Genomic DNA, 26,008 nt, shown 5'->3' with positions numbered 1-26,008 from the left:
CAATTTTAGATATTCCCGTTTTCTTCTTATACTCTCCTTCACATCACAATGGATATGTTAACTGTTCAAGAACACCTTGGTCTGATATCTATGTGACATGGCACATGGGTATAATCGTTTAAGTACGTATAATTTCAGTCATATCCTCCGTCAAGGTTGAGTTCTTCGTGAAAACATACCTTAAAAATAATAATTCTCACGAGAGTTGAACTTTAATTTGACTGTATACCGATGCCATGATCCTTAGTTCCAAATGTTGATGAAAGGGTATATTTTAAATGTTTCTAATCTTGGTTATCATCCTTAAAGTAAGAAGGTGTTTTCTCCTGTGTGCTTTAAGATTGTTTTTCCTTGCTAAAGAAATTTTAGCATAAAACAATCCCATAATAGGTTGCTAAAGTGAGATGACTTGCTTTAAAAATACCAAAAATCATCTGTGATAAACTTGTAACAAATATAACAGGTCATCTTATTTGGGTACTTCTTAAGTTATCATATTTTGATCCATTGATCAGCTTCTGGCATCACTTTTCTTGGTAATTTGGCTGTTACATGAGCTTTTTTTTTTTTTTTTTTTTTTTTTTTTTTTTTTTTGGGTATACATCACATAATAATTTATTGATTTCCTAAACGAATATATGTCATAATTAATTTTGTAATGAATTCTTAATAATCTTGATCTTTATATCATTGTATCATCTACTAAAATGGTTTTGTTGAAGAAATTAAGAAATGATGTTTTACAATACGATTTCAGTAAGTTTAGCTTGACAATTTTAAATGTGACGCATTATTTTAACATAGAATTGACGACACTATTGACTATATTTTCCAAACATACATTAAAAAATGAAAATAATTGGAATTGAATACAAGTCTGAGCACAAAATTATTTGGAGAAGAAGTTAAGACAGAGGTTGGAAGAGAGATTAATTGAAGACATCCTTTTCTTTCCTTGGAGAAGGAAAAAGGTTTCAATGTTAAGCAAGTGTGCTTTATCTTATACTTATCTTTTAATGGCAACTAATTTTTAAAGTTGTCACTACATACCCCTTTCCTTTCCTTATTGCTCTTCTTTATAACATTCTCTCTAGAAAACTTTCTCTCTCTAAAATCCTTCCCTGTTTTCATAGGTGTATTTTTCTAGTCACAAAATTCTGGTGAAAAGGTTCAAAACAGGACTTATGTGGCAGAAGCAGCCCAGCAAATCTTCTTACAGAGAATCAATCAAAGCTCTTGAAGCTGATATTCAGCATGCCAATAATCTGTAAGCTTTTCAATCTTCTGTTTTTATAAGTTGAGTTTCTAATACATGAACATAATGGGATATTTCATATTTGTAAGCATATCTCTAATTTGTAAATTATTTATATATTTTTTGAAGTTCTTCTCACTTTCTGTTTTTTTCATTCATATTTTTGGGTGTTGTATACCATGCAAATGGTTAAAACTTCAAAATTGGTGTAAGCAAGTAAATATCATGGAAATGGTAAAGTTAATTTGTTGAGGGGCTTGTTTATTGTATAATTTTATAATATTTTTTAGGTGACAATTTATATTCCTTTTGCATTTGTGTAGCATCCCCCTTTTTCTGGGGTTTATCAAATTCTGTTTTTGATTTGATTCTTAGAGTGTTTCATACTGATTTATGAATTAAATTTGTATTTTTAAATTTCCAGGGCAGCTTCTCTTCCAAGGGACTACTGTGGAGATAGTGTTCAGATGAGACTATCTTACAGTCCTTTGGCACCCTTTTTCATATATTTGATAGAATTGATGGATTATAGTTGTACAGATGCCCTCCCTAATTTTTTGGGACTGCATCAAATTTTAGTATACAAGGTGCGCCTGCCTAATACCCTATGTTGTTGTACATGTTCTTCGTTACTATATCTATCTCATTTTATTTGGGTCAAATGGGGCAAATAGAATGAGACGGAGAGAGTAATTTCCTTTTTCTTATTACTTCCTTGACAACAAACTTACATTTTGGAAATAAATGCTTTTGATTAGGTTTATGTTGATGGAATGCCAACAATGTCTTCCCAAGAAAAGAAGGCGTCTTTAAGGGAATTCTATGGTATAATAAAATGAGTCTTTTGATGGTTTTTTTTTTTCTTACTGTATATGTTCACATTTGAAGCATAATTTGAAGAATTTTAGGAAATGTTTGCTTGCAGCTGTGATATACCCGTCACTTAGGCTGCTAGAAGGTAATCTGATTGAATTGGAAGAAGGTAGCAAAAAATCTAGGAGCTCGGATAATATGAGCCGAAAGAGATTGGATGACAAGTGGAAACTTCCTGATATTGATTCGGAGAGGGATGATGAATGCGGGATTTGTATGGAACCTGGCACTAAGATGGTGCTGCCCACTTGCGGTCATTCCTTGTGCATCAGTTGCTTTCATGATTGGTATGCTTGTATTCCTCTCTTACTGCTTTAAGTCTCTGTATTCTTTGGCATTGTTTTCAATGGAAGGTTATTCAGTTGGGGGAAGTGAAGAGGGTATAGCAAATGAGGGTTTTCAATTCTTTGTTTTGGTTGATTAACAGGTAGGACAGGAATAGGTTCATGTCATGGTTGATCATATTAATATCTTACATTTGAGAGGATGTGCTTTCCGGATAAGGGGGTAAGTAACATGGATCACATGACATTGATATTGGCAATTGAAACCTTAATTTAGGATCCGAAATATATTACTCCGTAACAATTTGGTGATCATCCCTTTCCGAGCCAGTTAGAAAAGAATTAAGGGAAGGAGAATAGGCAAGGCAATGTATGCTTCTGAAAATTCTCCTTCAGAGTGAATTTCCTTGGATGGTAGGATGTGAATAGTCCTAGGCATCCTCACCCTCTTCTGTTTCATCATTTGTTTCCCTTATTTGCATCTTATTTTCTCACTGAATTGAAGCCAAAATGGGATTCTGTTATTTACAAGGGTATATTTCTTTTTAATTTACTGTGTATTGACAGGAGTTCAAGATCAAGGTCCTGCCCATTTTGCCGGGGAAGCCTAAAGAGGGTAACCTCTAAAGATTTGTGGGTTCTCACAAACAACCATGAGGTTGTTGACTCGATCACCATTGCAAGAGAAAACCTGACCCGTTTCTACTTGTACATTGATAGCCTTCCACTTGCAACACCTGATACTCATTTCTTTGTGTATGATTACATGATATGAGCTAGAGAAAGAGGAACATAACCTAAGAAAGTACTTTGTTTTAAAGAAGCCAACCACTGATTGTATATAGTGTCTGGTATTATGTTCACCTTGCGAATCTGCGATGGTGGATTAACAACTGTAAACGTTGTCATCGGATGTTCTTGACCTGCTAGATATTCTACTGCTGTTTGTGTTCAGACATCAGAGGAAGCTTTAGATGTTCAGGTTGTGGAAGATTGCCTGCTGCAAAAAATAAGAACGCTTCCTGGTCGAGGCATCTGTAACCTAGTGTAGAAGTAAGTAAAAGTATGCTTGACATCCAACTCTGGCCTTTTAGAATCTGAGAAGGAATTGTCAAGTTACTCTATTATGTATCTTCTGGGTTTCCCCCCTCAATAATTTGATGAATTTGTGCAGGGGTTACCCTCATATCTTCTTATGATTAATACAACAGTAATATTCCGTTCCATCCAGTATTGACCTTCAGATCGCCCCAACTTCTCATAAATTCTAATAATATGACGCGATTTTACTAATATTGGTCATGGTAGTAGGTTATTGTCACCAAGGACACCAACCATAATTTTTTTTGACAAACACACTAACCATAATGTGTGATTATGTGTGTGAAACATAGAGCTAATTAATGATAAAGATCAGTGACAAATTTATGTGGTCCTTAATTAAAAAGTGTGAAGGACATACACAAGTAGAGGAGAACAATCTCGTAAGAATTTGAAGAAATCAGTACAAAATTCAAGGTTCTCCTATTGTGAGGATACTCAAGTGTTGAATCCAAAGCATTTTAATTCACAAAAAGATTCATAAATTGTACGTACAATAATAGCTACTTTTGTTATAATTGATCATGAGCATGAATTTGGACCGATTTCTATTATAGACCGATTGGGTAATTAACATAAGACTACTTAATTGTTACTCTGTAGTTTTAGTTAGTTAATGACTAATTGACTACACTTTAACTATTTTCTCTCAGAAAAAGATGCCAAACGTAATCAACAAATAACAATGAAGGGGGGATTATTGTTCTTAAGGATATTTAGTATGTTCAATCAAGTCGGTTACAACAATCGATTTGCATAGCGAGTTAATGACCAACTTTTGTGCTTATCAATCGCTTAATATGTGAAAATGTAGCAACTATTAAAAACATGTTTGTTTAATCATCGTGTTAATACTGGTTGATGAAAAGCTGGTTTTAAATAATTTAAAATATATTTTTTATGATTTGACCATATAATAAGGTCAAAGTCAAAAGACAATAAAGTGAAAAGTCATTTATCAAATAAGACCTTAGGGTTAAAATTTGTAAAGTTTGACTTTTTAAAGCTAAAATGAGATGTGATTCAAGAGATGAACCATTAACCCTTATTATAGTGAAAGGATAAGGAAGAAGTAAACCAACTTGTCATAACTCATAACTTAATCTTACCTTCTTCTAATGACAGAAGATTTTGAGCAAGATATTTTTCACGTCTCTTTAGTATTAATTAATATTATAATTATCTTCCTTTGTAATATTATAATTTATAAAGCTTTGTGAATTTATTCTGGCCAAAAATTATAAATGAAGCTTTACTCTATTTTATTGTAAGTTTTTATTCTAAGCTAAGGTTGAATACGTAACTTTATACCCTTTTAAACCAAAATCATGAACAGTAATATCTCAGCAACCAAATCAACCTATTATCTTTGTTGATTTTGACTGTTAACTGCCCCTAGATTCCAAATTTCACTTGTGATTTTTAAGTTGTAGTTGGTGTACTTATTTTGGACCATCAAAGTGTTTTCACTTTCTACTTAACAGTTCCTTTCAAGATTCTTGTTAATTACCAATAATAATCATATTGCTTAAGCAAAAACAAATTTCGTTAATGACATATTAGTTCTATGGGAAGACGACATGACATTGAAAGATATCTTCGTGAAAACTAAAATGAAATCTCTTTCCAAAAAAAAAAAAAAAAACAATTAACTGTTTTAATTTTACAATAAATTATTATAAGACCGTCTTATAAGTTTTCTATAACTCCAATTTTATCCCTTAAAAATATACGGAGTACCAAACATATATTGGGGACAATTGGTTGATTGGTTCTGTTGTTCTGCTTTGGTTATATGGGCCTTTTGCTTTGATGAATGGGCTAGCCCATCTAGATCCAGAGTTTAAGTTTGGACCTACAAATTATATTTGTTACATGAAATCTTGATTGGGCCTGGGTTTTCCAAATGAATGTCATTGACCATTTGGATAATGGATAACTTATCTGAAGAGTGAGGACTGATGCCAAGAAAAGTCAAAATTAAATGGGATTTTCTTCTCAAACCTCACATAATCATACCAATTAAATAGCAAATTTGAATGAGACCGTCTTATACTAATTTATAATATAACATAAAAAGTTACATATTATTTGTTTGCAACCTTACATTACATTTAACTTGTTTGACATTTAATTGTTAGTTAATAACTCACTTGACTTATTAACTGAAAATCCATTATATATATTAATAGGGTTAATTGTTTAAGTTTTACCAAGTACTTATGTAGAAGTCGTATCTAATTTAAGTTAGATGTTCTTTGCTCAATAGAATACTCTACTTCTCATACTTCATAATTAAGTTCACACTATTACCTTTTTAATATGTCCTAAAATACATATTCCTTTCCATTTTAAGTAAAAGTTAACTACTATTAAAATATTATATCTTCATTTTCTCCTTCTAATCACATCAACCATTGATTTCTTTCCCTCATCCAATCACTTCAACTCTTCTCTATTTTAACTCCACTTGCAATTTGTAATAACATTATTCAACAACTAATTTTAAAGGTCTTTGCAAAGTCAACTAAGTCCATAACTTTAGATTGGAGGGAGTATATAAATTACTTGGACATCCTTAAAAGATGCACAATATAAGTATCATGTTGCAATAATTGTATTGTTGGTATCATGCATGTCTAAGTAATACATATTTCCAGCATCTTCTATTAAGCTAATTAACAAATTGTAAATACTAGCTAGTTGTCTAAGTAATATAGGTTGTTAAAGAATTAAAATTGCACAAATATATATAGGTATGTAGGGAATACAACACCTGAGGCATCAAATTTGTGAGCATAAACCATCAAGGTAAATGGGTGAAAATTCTTTTGCTTTTCATTAAATTAAGCAAAAGAATTTTCCACCTTCTAGGAAGTTGGATGGAGCTCATCCTCATTTTGTTTGACACCAATTAGTCCCTTTTTTTTTTTTTCCTTCCTTTTATTATTAAAAAAAAATTAAGTTTTTTCTTTTAAAGTGTACAATAAATAGATATTATAATATATAGTTTTTGGATTAATAAAGAAACATTTTTAGTGGGCATTTGTCCTTTTAGAGCCAATTGAGTTACTTTTGAAAACTCTCTTTCTCTCTAAAACACTCCCTACCCCACTCTCTAAAGAGTACTAAAAAAAACAACAACCAAAAAAAAAACAACTTTTTTATATTATATATTCTCAAAAGTTGAAGCTAAGCTTGATTAAAAAAAAAAAGTAAATTTTTTAAGTATATATTATATTTCATGCATTTAAGTTAAAGAGGAGTTATTAATTGACACTTGTCCAATCAAAAAGTTGATTAACAAAGTTTTGGATCCACTAATGATGCTTTTTTATGTGTACTTGACCTCAATTACAATCACATCAAACAAAAATGTAATGTTTGTGAACATGAGTGCAATATTATGTGGAGTAATTAAGAATTACTAGTTAATTCTTGTTGGTCAATAAGGAAAAGATAAGTCCCATAATTAAGTGCAAAGAGATCTTTTCTAAAGGAAAATTGTCATTTTTAATACTATTTAATGTTATAGTTGTCACTAATCTAAGGCAATACTACATTCATGTCAATTAATTAAAAAATTAATTTAACTAATTAGTAGAACATATGCGGCCCTTCTAAGTGACAAAGATTTTAAATACGCATATATTCTTTGAAGTAATAACATCCAATAATCACTCTCAACTAAAACAAAATTCTTGTAATTAGGGAATCAACACTTATAAAATTATCACTTAATTAGAGAGTTACTAATTTTATCATTACTCGTAGATCATTCTTGATGTCATCATCAGCCGTCTTTCCCATTTAGGTGTGTTAGCATTAAATCCTAAGGATTTAACTAATAATTACTTAACAAGAACTTAATTAGTGGTGCTTATATTAATAATAGTAGAAAACACTCAATCATAGAGTGATGATGGTGATGATAATTAAATTATGTACCATTGAAACCCTTATATAAATCAAACCTAAAAAAAATTAACAAGAATTTTTTTTCCCCTACAATTTATTGATTATTAGGGTTTAGGAATTAGGAATCACCTTTTTATCTCCACTTACATTTTTTTCATATAAATTAATGATTGGAAAGGCTTGAAATTCACACTCTATTACATTATATAATTATCAAAATCAAATTAAATAAATATTGACAGCATTGCGTTGTCAGGTCACTACTCCTACCTGAAAGGGATGCTTTAATTTGTCCTAATTCTATGTTGATAGGATGTGTCACTTGCACTTGCTTTTATTTTTTCTAAGGGTTCATTTTTATCTCATCATATTATTCATGTACTAAGTGAACGTACACTTGTTGCCTCATGAATTCATGATCATTTACCAAAAACTAGAAAAAAAGAGGATATTTTGCATGGAGTGGAATGAAACCCTAGTTAGGCCCCCTGTAGGGAATATTTCAAGTGTTAATCTCATAGCTTGAACCCCACTGTGATCATACACTAAAGTACGGTGGCGTCCAAAAGGGAAGAAGATAGAGCAAAAGAGTCGCCAACAAGTTTTTTTAAGAACTTGTAAACCGTTCACGAGGTGAAGGTTACACCCCTTAACGATCCAAGAGATCGTCAAATCCATAAGGTCTTGAACCAAATAAGGGTTCGGGGATGAAGGTACAAATCCAACCTAAAAGAGATTGAACATGCCCTAATAATAGGTCTCTACTTTATTTTGATCGTATTCATGTGCGCTTTCTGACTATCATGCAATCAATAGGATTAACGTACCCTAAACCTATTTATCTATGTTGGTTGAATTTTAATGCACAAATAAAACTATTATTGGCGATCACTTGAATTATAATCAAATTAACCCTAACAAGATTATTAATTATCTTATTAAGCGTGATTACAAGTACAAATTCCCTTTAAACATGCATAAAAGGCGTGATCAAGAAATAAAAATAAATATCAAGCAACATAATAATCAAAATAACAATAATTATAAAAATAATCATCATAACAATAATCATCATAATAACAATAATTATAATAATCATAATAATATAATCATCATAAATTATAACAATTATAGTCATGCTTAAAATAATCATATCAACGTTAAAACATATTAATAGCAAGATCCTAGGCATGATACTAACAAGATTAATAACAAACCCTAGCATGTCACTAAACAATAAAAATCAAAGCTTTAACCCTAACATGATACTAACAATCATAAATATTAGGAAGAACATAAGAGGCATCATAACAGTCATATTTGATATTAAAATTACCCTAGAAATGATACTAGAAAAATCAAAACACCCTAAGCATGATTTCTAGAACATAACATCAATTAAAACCATTAAAGTACTTACTTTGATGCCTCGTACCTCTTTCTAATAACAAAATACACGCGTTAGTAAGTTCAAGGAAAATAATAAATCAAACAACTAAATTAAATAATGAAAAAAGAGATTTGGGACCAAACCCTCAGAAGTTAAACCTTTCACGTCTAGGGCGAAGGCAACTTCGAATATGGCTAGGTGTATCTAGATCTAATGAATGCGGAATTTTGTATTTGAGAGAAGCTAGTTTAGAAAAGAGAGAGAGAGAGAGTAATCAAGAGAATCTTGATGAGAGTTGGTGAATGAAAACGGAGTTTTTACGACGTTATTTATGAAGAAAATCAGCTTAAAAAAAATATCAAAACAGAGTTCTGGCGCACCTAAAATTGAATTAGCGCCAAGAATTAGCGCCAACGCTGGCGTTTGGCGCTGATTCAGAAAATCACGCGTTTTCTTAAATCAGATAGAAATTGCCGTACAAGAGGATAAAATCGTATTTCCCTCAAAAATGCTCTTTGATTTTAATTAAAACTCTGAAAAGTCAACAAAAGTCAATTTATCAATGCTAATTGAATTAGAAATGAAAAGAACCTTCTAAAAGAATCTAGAAGACTAAAACCATTCCTAATTGCATTAGGAATGATAAATCTATATTAAGCCCTCCTCTAGATCATTGGACCACATATAAGGCTGAAACCAGGCCCAGTTCAGTAATTTGGCCATAACTTCCTCAATATTCATCGGAATTGGGCTTATAATATATCGTTAGAAAGCTCTTGTCAAGCCCCATCCAACTACACCACTATTGGACCCATATCATGGACCCACCAAACTGGATTGGTTGTTTTCTTAAAATAAGTTTTCAAAAACAGAGAGAAGAGAAAATAAATTAAAACTTTCCGCAACACTAAACTTTCCACACTTTCACTTCATTCGATTATGATTCGACGCGAAAGGTACTCATCACTGGGTTTGGTTTTGGGGAGACACAAATGGGTGTCTACACCCCCCAATGTAATATGAAGTATTATTGGTCAATTGATCAGATTGGTAAATAAAAAAGAGTTAATCATATACGACAATTTGGTAAAAAAAACTTAATCCGATGATATTTTGGAAAAAAAAAGTTAACCATATATGACAATTTGGTAAAAATAATAAACATAGACGACATTAGACTTGAAAAAGGGGTTTGTTAGTTTAAAACGGGTTTTGGTCAAAACATATCGGGTCCTAATCGGGTTCGGGTTGTAACTGGTTCAGGTCATAACCGGTTCGAGTTGACTCAGTCAGTTTGACAACTGGTTTTGCGAATTTCAAACGGGTTCCGTTAACATATACCTTCTAGTATATTCTCAACATTCTTTAATTAGTTCTTTAAATTTTTTTCCCCGACGACCTCTTCAAAAACCTTAATAATTTTGTTTTTAGTGTTTTAAAATTTATTTTTTCCATTTATAATTTTGAATTAATATGTCATCCCCTTTTTATTTTGCTAAATTACGATACCAAATTTATTTCCAACCTTTTCTGAAAAAAAATCATTAATAAGGGGTAGGAAATTAAGTGAAAATTTAACATCTAAACTTTTTTTTTTCTTCAAATTGTTATTTCCTTAAAAAGGGTTGTAATCTAGGTGGGAATTTTTTTAAAAAAAACAACCACAAAAAAACGAATTAAATTAAGCATTCACGAGTAGTTTGTCAGATTTTTTTTTGCATTTTTAGGTTAAATGTCGCCTAAGATTATTATTATTTTTTATATTTTTACCAATTTCTCACTTGAGATTGGCCTAACTAGGTTAGCTCATGTGCCATGCACGATAATTTTTAAAAACCATATATTATCAAACTATCATTATAATTAGTTTTTTATAAACAAATATAATCTAAAAATACATGTAGTTGACAAATTATGATCAAAATAAAGGATTACGAAAGATATGTTAGACCTAAAATGATGTAGAAATTTAATAAAATTATGTTTAGAATGTTTTTTAAAGCTATACAAATATTTGTGCTAAATATATATATGCCAAATCTTTTATATTTTAAGTAACCATATTGTATATAAGAATAATGAATTATTTTTGTATAAGATGTGCTTTATTATAATATAATTTTATTTGGAAAAAATACAAAAACTAAGGACACGCCAGGAGATGACACATTTCATTGTTGGTGTGTGTTTTAGTATATAGTTATTGATTGATTGTTTGATTGTCGCTAGAGTTATACTTCATATGTTTTACCAAATTATATATCGCTGAGGGTCTTTTTTATTTACTATTCTGGTCAATTGACCAGTATTATTCATGTTTTGATTGTCATAATTAATATTTGTGTTTAAATTAGAAAAACTAGTCCTTATATCAAATGAAAAGAACATATAGACCTGTAATTAATTGGTAAAACAATTACTTCATTCATTTTTTAATACTTACAACAATCCCCTAAAATGAAAATGTTACAATACCTACAAGGCTACAACACACTATAATTTGGAATGTTTCTTTTAGTGAATGTTGTACTATTATCCTTATTTAAAGTTAATGGCCCACTTTATTATACTATTAACAATCTTTCAACTCTATCTTAAGTGTTTTAAATTATATAAAACCCTCTTTTTTAAAATAATACCGGGAAAAAGCTTATTAAGCGTGTGTTGTAAGTATTATAAACGGAGGAAGTAAATTTTATTCTAGTGCTCAATCATTTGAGTTGTTTAGAGCTTATCAAATGCAAATCAACATGCGGAAAAAATTGCATAGGCTCTTTCTAATAAGCTAATTATTTACTTAAGAATGGCATTAAAAAAAAATTATCCCAGAAAATAAATAAAAAGTAAAGCATAAAAATTAAAGGATAAATTTATACAGTACATGCATGTGTTGGAGGAATGGAGGCCAGGGTATGTTACAATGTTTACCAATAAATAAGAATTACTACTTGGAGAGTAGGTAAAATAATATTATTTTTTCTAATCCATTGAGTTTATAAAGCAGAAAGCTCATGCATGGCACTAATCACAGATCTAGTAATACATATAACTTTAAATGGAGGTAATTTATTATATACATTATTTCACTTATATTAGCTTAAATTAGTACTATATTATTACCTTTACAAAAAAATAATAATAATACAAATCTAATTTTGTTAAAATAGGACAAACTCTCAAAACTAATGCTCAAAAGTATTGGACCTAAACCAGTGATTTTGCTGTTAAAAAGATGCTTTTTGATTATACAAAGTAATTTATATGAATAATTGGGCATCTTAAACATAATTAACTTTCATAAAAAATTTCTTAATTAACTATATTAATTACTATTTGGAATAATAATGGATTAACTTTATAGATGTGTAGGGGTTTCTCCCAAAAAAGTGTTGCTATAAAAAGCACAAGTCAAAACATAGGTACGGATGATAATTAGCCAAATCATAGATCTATTTGTAATTAGAGTACTATTAATTATATTAATTCCTAGTCTAAGGCATGCACATAACATTATTATTGTAGAGAATTGTATTGTGGCGCACCAACATTATCTTTAGCTACCTTAATTATTGATATATTATATTTGCTTTGAAAAAAAAAAAAAAATTGATTCATTAAGTACATACTTTATTATTATGTTGTACTAACTAGCTTACCTAAGGGGAGTTACTATACTGTATATAGCATGTAACAGTTGATCAGTCACCAGTCATGAATGAAACTTTAGCACTGCAGGTGCCTAGTTAACTAGTGAGCATATAATTAAAGAAGAGGGGTGATAAATGATCGAAGTTTGATACACACATCTTTAGAAAGTGGACAAAGATTTTTTTAGTAGTCATTAAATACATTTTCTAAAATGATACAAATGCATGAAAAGTTTACGCATAGATTAGTGTTATTAATGTTTGATTATTTAAACAAAAAAAAGTCCCTTTTAATTTTTTTTTTTAAAAACCAAAATCCCTTTTAAATTAATTAATATGAACTAAAATGTCATTAGAAATGATTATTTCATTTGTCGATTAATGTCCAGAATAATTCTTATATATAGGAAGAGAAACAAAACTGATGACTTATTTAACCATATTTCAGTCTTAAATGGACCCAAACCGTACTGAACTCAAATTGAATGGAAATTTCGAGCCCAAACATAGTTATAGTGGTCTAGTTGAAATTAACCAACTAGCTCGACCCTAATATAAACCCCTATTTGTTTTTAACTAAGAGATCAGTATGAATTGTGATCAACAAACCCCAAACTGTATTGAAAACATATCGAATGGAACAAATATCATTCCCAAACATATAGTTATAGTGGTCTAGTTGAAATTAACTAGCCCGACCCTAATCTAAACCCCTATTCGATTTTAACTAAGAGATCAATATGAATTACGAATAACAAAACCCGAAAAAAAATGCGTGAAGAATAATGACGTGGTAATCCCGAACCATCTAATTGGAGCATTTTTGCGGGGCGGGACCGTTATGTAGCAACCTAGGACAGGACTAGAGGGAACAGCTTATATTAGAATTTATAGTAATAGCCGGCGCCAAATATTCGTTATATTCTGCGTTTCATCTCAAAAAAGCTTCCTTCATTTCTCCCCCCAAAAGATTAAAACTTCCAGATTGAAAGAGATTGATAGCTCTTTCTGTTAAAGCTTTTTCTTTGGAATTTGATATTAAATATACCTTCCAACATAAATTCCCATCTTATATATATCCCACTTTCTGTTGCTTCTTCTCTGAATTTTTTTGAATTTGCTGAATTTCCCCAACTAACTTATTGAGAGACTCTACAACTGTTTTTTTACACCATTTTTTAGTTACAGTTCTATTAGAAAATGGGTATGGAACACGGGTTTTCGACACCGAGAACTGAAACATTTCCTGCTGGATTGAGGGTGCTGGTTGTTGATGATGATCCTACTTGGTTGAAAATTCTGGAAAAGATGCTCAAGAAATGTTGCTATGAAGGTATAATATGATATTTGATTTTGATTGATCAATTCCCAGATTTTGCAGTCTAATTGTTTGATGAAAAGCTTGAATGAGTGTTTTTTGAGCATGTGCCCAGATGATTAATCTGTTTCTTTGTGGGTTATTTTGATGATTTTGGTGTTTTGATGCTTTGAATTGAAAAGGGTTCTTTCAGATTTTATTATGCTTATGTAATTTGTTATGATCATGGGTTTACTTTATGATTCAATTAAGTGAGTTAGTTTTAGCAAAAAGGGTGTTCTGAGATATGATCATGTTGGGCTTTTGTTGATTTTAAGGAGTTTTGATGATTTATGCTACAAAGGCTTTCTAAACTTTGATACTATATGCCATTTTCGGATCATGATTCTTACATATTACGATTCGAAAACGATGGAATTAGTGCCAGGAGGGTCCAATATGCATAAGAACTTTGGATGATCCTATTTGTTGTTAGTTCATTAAGTGTGGTGCTGTGGTACCTCAGTTGACTCTTATCTTATCTGTGTGAGGAACTAATTTCAAGGAAATTTGAGAAGGAGAAATTGGAATTATGTTTATCTGAAAGTTAAGTTCTGGAGTTATGTTGACAGAACTAATGATATATGGTGGTTGCATAATCAAGAATATTGTGACTTAGAAACACTAGATTTGCTAGCCGATTACCTTGATGTGAGGCTGTCAAATACTCAAATTGATCACCAAATTGAATCATACTATATTCTTATCATGTTGGTTATGTTGTTTCATGTGATGTGTGGAATTGAACCTAAACTCCTGAATGAGTTTCAGCCAAGATAACGTTTCCTATTCTAGAATTAGATTCTCAATCAATTTGTTAGAATTTTGTGAAAGGTATCTGCTTTACTACTAAAGAATAGTGGAGCTTTCCAGGTTGAAAGAGATGGTGGTTCATATCTAGTGACTAGTTCTATCTGCTCCTAGTTTTAGAAGACAATTTCTCTAGGAAGAGTTGCTTTTTGGTCCACGAAGAATCGCCTTTTTTCTCAGCAACAATGACTAACTAGATTGAGTTATCTTTTTTTTTAAAAAAAAAAAAATAAAAAAATCCAATGTATTCACTGCTAATTTTTGTACTTCGTTTTATTTTTCCAAAATAGTTCTTTAGGCTGAGTTGTATATATGGATTATTTGATTCATCTTCTTTACTTAGCATATTGATATTCAAAATGTATAGTGATATAAAGACTTCATGTTATTCATTCAATTAAAGAAATCTCTTTGTTAAAGAAATCTATATGTTATATATGACTCCATATTTCGTGCAACTGAACTCTTTTAACATTCCTTTTATATCATGGATGTTCAGTAACTACTTGTGGGCTAGCTCGTGAGGCTTTGAAATTGCTCCGTGATAGAAAGGATGGATTTGACATCGTCATCAGTGATGTCAACATGCCTGACATGGATGGCTTCAGACTTCTCGAGCATGTTGGACTTGAGATGGACCTGCCAGTTATAAGTCAGTTAACCTTCATTGATTTCAAATTTTGTCTTAAATTTTATCATGTTTTTTTATTTTTGAAAATCAAGAATCGCATTACTCTCTTTCCATTTTAAAATTTGTTGACCTTGGAATTTTTTTTACATCCTAACAAGTTACATAATATTTACCTCATGCAGTGATGTCTGTGGATGGGGAAACCAGCAGAGTCATGAAAGGGGTTCAGCATGGTGCATGTGATTATCTCCTCAAACCAATTAGAATGAAGGAGCTTAAGAACATATGGCAGCATGTTGTGAGGAAGAGAATGCATGACGTGAGAGACATTGAGTGCTTTGAAGATAGAAGCGGAACAGACCATTCTTATGATGGACTCTATGGAGGTGAACAAAATTTTTTAAAGAAAAGAAAGGATGTAGACATCGAAAAAGATTCAAGTGATCCTTCTACCACAAAGAAAGCTAGAGTTGTTTGGACTGTGGATCTCCACCAAAAATTTGTGAAAGCTGTAAATCAGTTAGGCATTGACAGTGATAGTGAGTAAAACTTTTTCCCTCAAAATCTTAAACTGATTGTCTATGATGGCACCATATGTACAGTTCTTGCAGTATCTTTTTTGTGCTTCTAGTCATTGATGCTTTGCTATTGTTGCTCATTGTTTACATTAATTAGCATCAATGTTATTTGAGAGTAAAATACTTGCCAGTATTCTGTTAATTATGGATTCTTGAAACTGCTGTCTGTTGTCTAACCCTGAAATTGTTTATTTTGCAGAAATAGGTCCGAAAAAGATATTGGACCTCATGAGTGTTCCTTGGTTAACAAGGGAGAATGTTGCTAGCCATTTGCAGGTCAGTAAATTTCTGAATTATTGTTTGCTTATATCTGCTAAAGTCCATTTATCATTTTCATATAGAGCTAACATCAAATTTACCCCATTGCCTCTGAACTCGAAGAGGTTCCTGCCCTTGTTGTAAAGTGTTGTTGATGTGCTACAGAATTAAGCCGTTGGTAGTAAAGAGCCTATATCTCTTATTGATCCATAATCCAATACACAGTAATATCTGCTATTACACCATAAATGAATAAAAAAGATTGTTTGAAGAACGATTTTAACTGTAAAAAAGATGGATAATAGGTCAGTGAGATATGTGATATCAGATTCAGCTTTTAGAATCTACAACATAAACTCTTCCAAAATAATGTTGTTCTATCCCATATTTTCCGCTTGTAATTCCTTTTTAAAATTTCTCAGTACATTTGCTTACTTTCAAGCTTGATACCATCAGATCAATCATAGAAAAAACAGGGGGAAGAAAAGAGTTTCAAATTTTATTTTGAAGAGCCATTAAGGTCAAGAGTAAAAACGTACTCTTTTATTTCGACTAGTTTTCTTAATAGGCATATTTTGTCATGAACACTTTGGGAAAGAGTTAGTATGAAAAAAGACTCAGCATCATGAAAGTATTTTTTTAACACAAATACTTCGCACAAGAATAATATATATGTGCTTTTTAACATTATTTTAACAGAAGTATTTAAAAGTTTTACAAGAAAGTGAACATAACGCGTATCTGCAAACAGGAAGAGCATTTCCTAAAATTTTGCATCTTAGTTTTGGTTAGCTGCCAAACTTATCTGAACGATTGTTTCTGATAACTATTCTCTTCTCTAGTATGGTATCTAAATGCTGTAGAATAACTTTCTTTTGGAAACTGTCTTAATTATGCAGAAATATCGGCTTTATCTAAGCAGGCTGCGTAAAGAAGATAAAGAAAACTCTTTTGGTGGAATGAAGAATCCAGATCATTCCGCCAAAGAATCCAGTGGAAGTTTTATTAGTATCCAGAACTCCAATTTTGGGAAACATGACATTACTAGCAAGCATGTATATCAGGGAAATCAGTTGCCTGTTCAGACTGCTGATTCTAAACCTCCTGACAATGATCCAGAAAGCAGCAAATTGTTGCCACTAACAGAACATATAATACCTTTCAGTTCTGAAGATTGTGATTCTCACACTAGGAACTCACAGTTAGGCCTCAATCATACTTATGAGTCTTTGGATATGAGTGTAAAGCAAGCATCATTTGATTCTCCTGTTTCTGGTCAGTACCCTTGGAGCGGAGAAGTACCAGATCACCTGCAGTTTGAACCTGAGTTAAAGGCACATCCAAATCTGGAGAGTTGTACTTTCAACCAGCCGACTGTGCCTATTTTGCACCAGCATATCAGTCCTGAAATTCTTGAGCCTGCTCCACACATTAGTCCTGGTACTTCAATTAGCAAAAGCAACAACATAGGCCTCGCTGATATCAAACCCTTGAATGCTAACGAGTGTGGCAATGATACAGGGAAACTATCCCCTATGGAAAGCCCACTTGGGTCATATTCTGTGCCAAATTCTGATGCTCTTGGATGTGTTTTTGACATGAAAGGTCAGAACTTTAGTCAGGGAGTCAGTTTCAAGGAACAGCCTGTATTTGAAAGACCGCTTCAGTCATTTCCTATACAACCCGCGAGTCATCTAGTAGATGCACAAGGTTTAGATCCCTGCTTTGATGTGACATTGGAAATGAAGAAGCAGATTTCTTGTCAGAATCGTAGCATAATTGATCCAAGTAGTGTAATCAGTTCTGAATCTGAGCTGAGAAACCAAGTGTTCGGGAGTGAATTGGCTTCTGGACTCCTAAGTGAGGACATGATGTTTCGGTGGCTTCAATATGGTGATGTAACCTCAAAAGATTTTGGGTTGGATTACATAGGATTCACAGGGTGCAATTTTCCAGATTTTGACTCTGAAACTCCTTTACCACCTTACATGCCGAAGTTGGATCATGAGTATCTTCTTGATTGGGCATAATATCGTCTTGATCACATCTGTTCTCGATCAGATCTAGATGAATGAGCTTGTAAAGGAGACCTTCCATGAAATACTTGTTCGGTACCACCAGAAACTGGATTATAACTATAATCATCCTAGTATAGACTCTTGAGCCATGTATAACACTGAGTGTCAACAATTTAGAATAATATCAACTTTTTTTTTTGAAACTTTTGTGTGCATTTCATACCGAGAACAAAAGGTTTCTTCCCTATTCCTATGGCGCAATTGATTACTTCATAACCCAACTTGTAGCATGGTTTATAGCAATTGAATTCTGCGTTTCTCCGAATCTCCGATCGTACACTGGTGAGGGCAGGAGATAGTTGCTCATTCAACTGACTAGCTGAGTACATCTGGTGAGGGCTGTATCATGTTTCATAGGGGTTAATGATTTAGGTAACCTTGAGCTGAATTTACACTAACTGAAATTCAAGGAATGACGGAATGTACATCAACATTACATATAGAGAGATTATTCCTGCCATGGCCGTGGAAAGAGAGGGACAAAATTTCCATTGAATCAAAAGAATTAACATGAAAAAGGTCGTACAACAGGTAAACTTCTTTTATTTTATAGGAGCTTAGTTAGTTAGTCGGTTATGCTGAGTCAATGGGTTTGTTATAAAGTTGTTACAGTTTTTTTATAAAGGGCGAACGAACAGGGGACCGGTGGAGGCCCGGCCCCCCGGTCCGGGTGAGTATCGATCCCTAGATATTTTTAAATCGGCAGAGATTATTGTATTAGAGATAATGATAGTGTCGGGAAAAGGCCTAAAACCCCGAACCGAGGTTGGAGCCGGGTGATGAGCCTTGGTGGTGTGACGCGAACCTATGCAGCAGTGTGGATTAATAACCCGGCTGTGGAAAAATCCGGCACGCCGGCTTGATCAACTTCTATACCAATGTGAGGATCCCCTACACGGAACACCAGTTGGAGAGGGTAAAACTAGTGACTAAGAATTGCACCGAATGCGCGATTTGCTTGGAGAAATTCAACATTATATCCAAACATACTACGTTTAGGTTGTGGGTCAATGTGGTCACAGATTTCATGAGGTTTGCATGGATTCTTGGTATAACAAGCAGGGCAACCGCACTTGTCCTACTTATCCTAAGTATATAATTAAATAATCATGAAATTAGTCTACATTCTCTAAATTATTCAACAGTTTTTGCCCAAATACAAGAGATGATAACTACCTCAAATGATCATGGGGTTTAATCTTTAATATCATATGTTCAATAAGAAATGAAATTAGTCTACCAGTACTATGTAGCAGGTTCTTGGACTCTTGGTACCTTTTCTTTACTTTGATTAAATCTTTGTACTTTTTCTAATTGTAAATTTTTTGCACCTATTTGTAACTGTAAAATCTTTGCACTTTGAATTATGTTTGAATATGTCAGAATGCGATATGTTATGGTGCTTGGAACATGTTCGGATGTTCCTACCTAGTGTTGTTAAATTAGTCCAAAATTACACTATACACTACGCATCAGCTCACACACCTGAGTACATCTAGATCGTGTTTCACAGGGATTTGTGATTTAGGTAAACCTGTGTTAATTTTACTATATCTGAGTGAAATTCAATGAATAACAAAATGTAATGTCAACATTACATTTAAAGTCATATCTACCATTGGCGTGGTAAGAGTGGGACAAAATTTCCATTAAATCAAAAGAACAACATGAAATAACTCGTACGAGAGATAAACTCTCATAAACAGCTGAATAGGCTGTAAATTACTTGCTTTTATTTTCAGCACAAAGTGGTACAACTTTAGAGACTGACAGACAATGATTCATTGATTCTATAACTTCAGTCTTCCTTCTATACACAAGCACCGTGATCTTAAAAAAATGGACTGCAAAACTTGTACACTCACAAGAGAATGAATACAATACACAGCATAAGGTGGATTGGTGGAATGTGGAAAGCTAACAGTAGTTTCCATTTGGGAGATCTTACTGTCAAAGGATGTTAGGAGAGGCATTTTCATGTCTCTTCTTCTTGGTCGGCATGACTGGAATTGGCTTGTTTCCTGAAGCAGGTTTAGAACCAGCGTTACTTCGAGGAGGCTGAGAGCTTCTTCCTCCCACCAGGTTGGTTGAAGTTTTACTTTCACACTTTGGTGGCAGTGGTCGTGCAACAGAAATCTGCAAGTGAAAGCAAAAATAAGCACGAGACTAGAGAGAAATGGGACAAGCAGGATTGGATCCCATCAAAGTTATAAAAGAATTGAATAACATGCAAGGATGGCTATGTTTCCCTGCAAGATTATCTGGTGAAAGTTGAAAGGAGATAGGAGAACAATGGTAATAAACAACCCTTTATCATGTAAATTACTAGTAATAAACAAAAATCGAACATAAAAGGTGCAAGATGTAAGTAACAGTATACAAGATGGAAGACCTTTGTTTTATCACTTAAAATTTCTCTTCTGTCTGCTGCAGCACTGGATAAATTCACACTCTGTGATGTTTTCCTGAAATCAGCTTTTGATTTTACCTGCATGCAGGTTTACAAATGTCAATTATGAGTATATGTACTGGAAAGAAGGCAAGTTTATCAAGCTGACTACATGAGAAGATATGAAGAAACTAAGTAAAACCAGTGATATTCATTCAGCAATTGCGCAATCAATGGATTATTTGAGTGATTTAGTTATCAGTTTTTGTCATAAGACAGATTGTGAGCCACAGAGGTGTTGGTGATAGCACATGTGTCCAGAATTTTACAAATACTCCTTTTCCTAGATTAGGTCCTTGGCTCCTTCCCACAGTTATTAGAAAGTTCTTTCTTTTATGTTTGAGTTTCAGAAAATTATGATATCATAAGCACCTTAGCTTTATCAAGCATCTTCTGATTTTCTGCTTCCTTCTCCAACCTTTCAAAAAACTGGCAGATATAAAACAAAAGATTAGGAGAAGTTAATTCACAGTAAAATCAAGGAATCATAAAAATCTGGGGCTTACCTCTCTACGTTTTACTGCTCTTTCTTCAGTCCTAAAACTGAAAGGAGAGAATGTGATTGGAGATTGTGCTGCAGACTTCTTAGTACTGTCAAGTGACATGTGCTCGTCAGTCAAAGTTTCAATGAGAAATAATGTTAGCTGTACTATTTTTTTTCCTCGTCAAGGAAGATGACAGAAATGAAGTCACACTTAGCTTTGCACAACATATGCTGGAGAAACTTATCAGATCTGGAATAGGGAATCAAAACAGGGCAAACAAATCCCAAGAAATACATCGAAAGTAAACACAAGAATAGCTCCCGCAGACTGAGAGATCAGTATCTTGTATAATTCAATTATCTAATTGTTACAAACCACATCACTTAAGACTTTATATTTTATATCGTGGTTTTACTAATTACATTTCCACAGACATACATATACTGCATGATATGAGATCCAACTACATTAACTTGCTCCTTATTCCTAACTGCATATATAATACATGAGTTTAACGTATGGTATAGATAATTAAGCTGAGGAAACTATTGCAAAGTTGAGTCACATGATAACATTCAGTTAGAAGTTAACTGTTGGCTTTATGAACAAAAGTCTCATGGACAAGACCTTCAACTTTTTATAAGGCTGGATGAGTTATTGTTATTCTTACCTGACAGAGGGCGAGTGCAATTTCTGGTCCAGTGATCTATTCCTCGCAAATGACTTCTCAAGAGCTATTCTGCTTCTGTAGACAGACATGAAAGCTTAAGTTTCATAAAGTTGAGCACATCACAATAAGAAACACTTCAATGGAATAATTGAATAAAGCATACCTCCTATTTTCTGTTTGCGGAGTTCCGGATGGATGCCGTGAAACACTGTTGACAGATGCCTACAATACGAAACATATCTCATTACTTCTTAGAATAATGTTCAGAACAACACTAAAACCGTTTAGCTTTTAAACAGTTAGCACATCAATAAACTATTTGTTCAAAGTCTGCAACAAGTGTTTAGTGGTTTCTTTCTAATACTAAGAAAATATTGGTCCAAGTGTGAAATTAGAAGATTATATCTATAAACATACTTGGTCTTTGTTTAAATCATGAAATGAAATTTCACCTTATCATTAGAGAGAGAAACGACAACAATAATCTCTAATTACCACTCACTTCATTCGATTCTATCAAGTGCAATATGCACCACTAAATCCATTTCTTCAAATCAATTTCAATTCCCTCCATCTAGGTTCTTCTATTGCAATAATAGAATTTTTTTATTTTTTTTATTTAGTTATGCAATTACATTGCAGATAATAAATTCCATTGAGAGGATCAAACGGGTTGCAAATATTGTGAAGAAATCCACTATTGATGGAGACAGCATTCATCAATTAATATCAACAAGCTCACAACAGAGATGAAAAATACATACCCTACTAGTACTTGGAGCTGGTGTGTGGACAAAGCTTTGTCTTATCATCTTGCCCAGAGGAGTGAAGGCCTTTTCTATTCCAGTTTTGTGGGAAACTGAAGAAGATTTATTCATTAGTTTAACATCAGAATTAACATTGATTGACATTTGAACCAATTTTGAAGTTGATTTTTTCATCTCAATAGACTCCTTTGCCAACTTAGGAGTGCTAAGCGTGCCACTACAATCCTTTTTAGGCCGAACTGGAGTTGCAAGTCTAGCAAGAGAGGATGATAACTTGGACACATTGCTTTTTTTTGAACTTTTCAATGATGAATCTGTTGGTTTCTGCTTGCTTCTTAAGTCCAACTTGTCCGTCTTTGCTTCCTTCTGGAGCATCAATAGTAACTAGTATTAAACACAGAAAATAAAATATATACATAAACCACTGATAAGAAAAGAGAGGTATAAGTGATGCTATACCTCTATAGTCACAGTCACCTCCCTTTCTGGGGTGATCAGAATTGTATCACTTTCCAATGCATCTGTAGACAAGTCAACCTTGATCTCAACAGAGTTCTCGGTGATGCTAGCATTTACTTCTGCATCCTCACATTGGTCTACTTGAACCTCAGGACACTCCTTGTAATCAATGTTTGAACTTGGTTCCACAATTATGTCTTCCTCATTTTGTAGTTCTTTGGTTTTGGACGAGTCACAGGAACTGACAATGACACTCAGAGGCTCCACATTGGGGGTATCATTCCTTGGAAATTCATCAGCGGTTGAATAACTATTAAGAAGGGCTGTTTCTGGATTCAGTGCAGGGGAGCTCAAGCTCCTTCGAAGTTCATTAACAGTTGAATGACTGCTGGGAACTGTCATATCTAGATTCAATGCAGGTGAGCTCGAGCTCGAGAAAATTTCTGATTCAACAAAACTAGAATCATCACTTGCTTGCTCTAGGGCTGCCTGTTTCTTTGCACCAATCCTCCCATAATGGGCCTCAAAATAAGCTTTCATCTTGGCAACAGATCCAGGTTTGGAAGACTTTTCTGCTTCTTCTAGATAACGATTGTGAGAAAAAGTTGACCATTTCTCCCAAGCCAAGGACTCTGACATATATCTCCCAAAAGATATAGAGTCTCCAAGTGCACGAACCTGATCTCCCTATTAGATAAAATGTTCTGATCAATATTCCAGCTGAACTCCTCACATTCAATACTAATATTTAACATTTGACAGTAAGATGCTCAGAGATGTATAGAAATCATATTACTCAACAAATTTCATTAATCAAGTCCTACAGAATTAAATTGAACTGTCCAGATATAATACTTACCATACTGCTTGTCGAAACCATCACAGTTAAAGCTTATAATGAGAAACCTCAACTTCAATCTTGTCCAAACAAAGCAACATTGGTGCAATATGAATATGAACCAGCAAATAGACAAACTCAAAGACAGTCAGATGAGCTACAAGTTGCATACCCAAGTAACTATAGAAACTGTCCGCAACAAGCGCGAATTTTGAAAAACCTCTCCTTTGATTTACACAGAATAATTGATCAAACAATACTAACTATCAACAACAGCAATAACAATACCAAAGCCTTAATCCCAAAAGTATGGGGTCGGCTACATGAACCAAGAATTTATCTCCCGGGATCATCCACAAAGATTGTTATCCTCCATTCACTTCGATCTAGTGCTATATGCTCTTGCAAACCCATCTTCGTACACTTAAATCACCTTAAATTCTCTTATTGCATACCCAACTAATTTTGTACCATACTATAAATTTGGATCATTTAGTGTATGTACATACTTCATACTAAAGCATACGCAACACGGATCTCCTTCAGAATTCAAGCATTATATTATACTTCTAAGCTAATTAAATACTATTACAACAAATTACTACCCACTTTCAACCAATTGAAAACATAATAATTTTAGCTTCTAAGTACAAATTCAAGCAATTACATTGAAAATACAATAATAAATTGAAACACCCATATAAATATATAATGCAGCAAGTGAATATTGACAGCCAAAATTAGAAATTATGCAACAACAACAAATTTGAGCATAAATACAAAACCCCAGTTCATAAATGGGCAAAATTAAGCAGAAAAACAAAACCCAGTTAAGAATTCAAGAAAAAATTATAAGAATCAGCTGAAATATAATTAAAATTAAAAATGTAGATTATCTGGGATAGAAATGAACAAACAAACCTCTGAAAAATCATGGGAAGTTTCAGAAGGATTAGAAAATGAACGTCTTAAACAAGCTGATTCCGCCATTGATTTTGCTCTGTGTTTTAGAGAGAGAAAATTGGAGAGTGGGTGAAGAAAACGGTTTAAAATGTTAAATTTTCTGGGAAATAAAATAAAATTCAGGGGATGTAAAATTGTGTATAGTTTTAAATTTGAATTTGCTGAAGGAGCAGGGTAGAGCCCAGATGAGCAACTTTTTTTTGGGAAAATGTGCCCTTTTTAGTATTTTTGGTTGCTTATTGATTTTTCAATTTATAGTAGGAGCTCTTTTTCTTTTGATTTTTTTAATTGATCTATTTCTTTAAATAAATCAACAACTTTTATCAATTACGGGTACATAAATGTTAGATTTATTTACGAAAATATTTTGTTGAATAATTTACATAAATACCATTAGATAAACGATTATTATTTAACATGAAGATAAACCGAGTCTCCCTCAAAACGAGTGTTGTTAGGGTTTGATTCCATTTATTCATCTCATTTTTATGATATAATCTTATTTAATTTATAGCAGGAAAAAAAAATGAGTTTTAACTTTTACTAGTGAGTAACCTGGGCATTGCCCCGAGTTGCTATTTTTATAATCGTGCAATTGGGGCTTTTTTTTTTAATGATTTTGAAATATGAAATCGATATTATTCAATGTGTTTTTATTTTTTAATAATTAAATCACGTGGTTTACATTTATGTACATTGTTTTCATATTTAAAATACGCTTGATAATGGGCTAAGATGGTTAATTGGCCAACTTTGTTATAAGTGGTTGTGATGTGGCGTAATGTCAAAGGATCTACGTGGCACATAGACGTTTTTATAGTGTCTTTTAATATATTAGTATAGATTTTGTTAGGAAAAATAGAAGATTTATCTTGTTTGATATTTTATTTACAAGATTATAGAATTATACATTCGTGATTTTAGAAAAAAAATATATATATATATCTAATTGCAATTCTATTCGATTATAATACTTTGTATTTCGTAATGAAATTATGATGGATTCTCTCACATATTAATGAGAAAATAAAGAAATAAAATGGTGGGATATTGGTTTATTTAAATTGAAAATTCAAGAATATTCTCAATGGTATCCTATACTTGTTGTTTTCTAAGAAAATTTTGGATAAAAGTTTATGAACTTTGGCCATTGGACCATTGGTAATTGGTCATAATAAAAAAATTTGATATACATGG

The 26,008-nt window shown here is 32.6% G+C and overlaps 3 protein-coding genes across 6 annotated transcripts; 2 read left to right on the top strand and 1 right to left on the bottom strand.

Moving 5' to 3' along the window:
* Nucleotides 1-869: 869 nt before the first annotated feature.
* On the top strand, nucleotides 870-3,638 carry LOC110712523 (peroxisome biogenesis factor 10-like). Of its 2 annotated transcripts, XM_021890988.1 has the most exons (6): nucleotides 870-971; nucleotides 1,134-1,267; nucleotides 1,680-1,842; nucleotides 2,014-2,080; nucleotides 2,181-2,415; nucleotides 2,980-3,638. In XM_021890988.1, the coding sequence occupies exons 2-6, from the start codon at nucleotides 1,185-1,187 to the stop codon at nucleotides 3,185-3,187; spliced, it is 756 nt and encodes a 251-aa protein (XP_021746680.1). In that variant the 5' UTR covers nucleotides 870-971; nucleotides 1,134-1,184; the 3' UTR covers nucleotides 3,188-3,638. The 2 variants fall into 2 exon arrangements, with proteins under 2 accessions (XP_021746680.1, XP_021746679.1); XM_021890987.1 differs by lacking the exon at nucleotides 870-971 and having other exon boundaries at nucleotides 995-1,267.
* A 9,735-nt stretch (nucleotides 3,639-13,373) lies between these two features.
* LOC110712402 (two-component response regulator ARR11-like) lies at nucleotides 13,374-19,422 on the top strand. The gene is made up of 5 exons (XM_021890861.1): nucleotides 13,374-13,801; nucleotides 15,135-15,287; nucleotides 15,449-15,805; nucleotides 16,044-16,120; nucleotides 17,002-19,422. The coding sequence occupies exons 1-5, from the start codon at nucleotides 13,669-13,671 to the stop codon at nucleotides 18,130-18,132; spliced, it is 1,851 nt and encodes a 616-aa protein (XP_021746553.1). The 5' UTR covers nucleotides 13,374-13,668; the 3' UTR covers nucleotides 18,133-19,422.
* A 385-nt stretch (nucleotides 19,423-19,807) lies between these two features.
* Nucleotides 19,808-25,165, bottom strand: LOC110712535 (protein WVD2-like 7). Of its 3 annotated transcripts, none has more exons than XM_021891003.1 (9): nucleotides 24,770-25,165; nucleotides 23,011-23,697; nucleotides 22,549-22,914; nucleotides 21,948-22,006; nucleotides 21,785-21,859; nucleotides 21,136-21,220; nucleotides 21,002-21,058; nucleotides 20,573-20,668; nucleotides 19,808-20,316 (listed from the first exon to the last, which is right to left on the bottom strand). In XM_021891003.1, exons 1-9 carry the CDS (start codon nucleotides 24,836-24,838, stop codon nucleotides 20,131-20,133), a joined length of 1,680 nt encoding a protein of 559 aa, XP_021746695.1. In that variant the 5' UTR covers nucleotides 24,839-25,165; the 3' UTR covers nucleotides 19,808-20,130. The 3 variants fall into 3 exon arrangements, with proteins under 3 accessions (XP_021746695.1, XP_021746694.1, XP_021746696.1); XM_021891002.1 differs by having other exon boundaries at nucleotides 22,549-22,917; nucleotides 24,770-25,163; XM_021891004.1 differs by lacking the exon at nucleotides 24,770-25,165 and adding an exon at nucleotides 23,870-24,748 and having other exon boundaries at nucleotides 22,549-22,917.
* Nucleotides 25,166-26,008: the final 843 nt, after the last annotated feature.

Source organism: Chenopodium quinoa, unplaced genomic scaffold (genome assembly GCF_001683475.1).
Source record: "Chenopodium quinoa cultivar QQ74 unplaced genomic scaffold, ASM168347v1, whole genome shotgun sequence".
In the NCBI taxonomy this organism is placed as follows: domain Eukaryota; kingdom Viridiplantae; phylum Streptophyta; class Magnoliopsida; order Caryophyllales; family Amaranthaceae; genus Chenopodium; species Chenopodium quinoa.
Note: the sequence above shows the minus strand (reverse complement) of the source record. Positions and strands in the feature narration are given on the sequence as shown.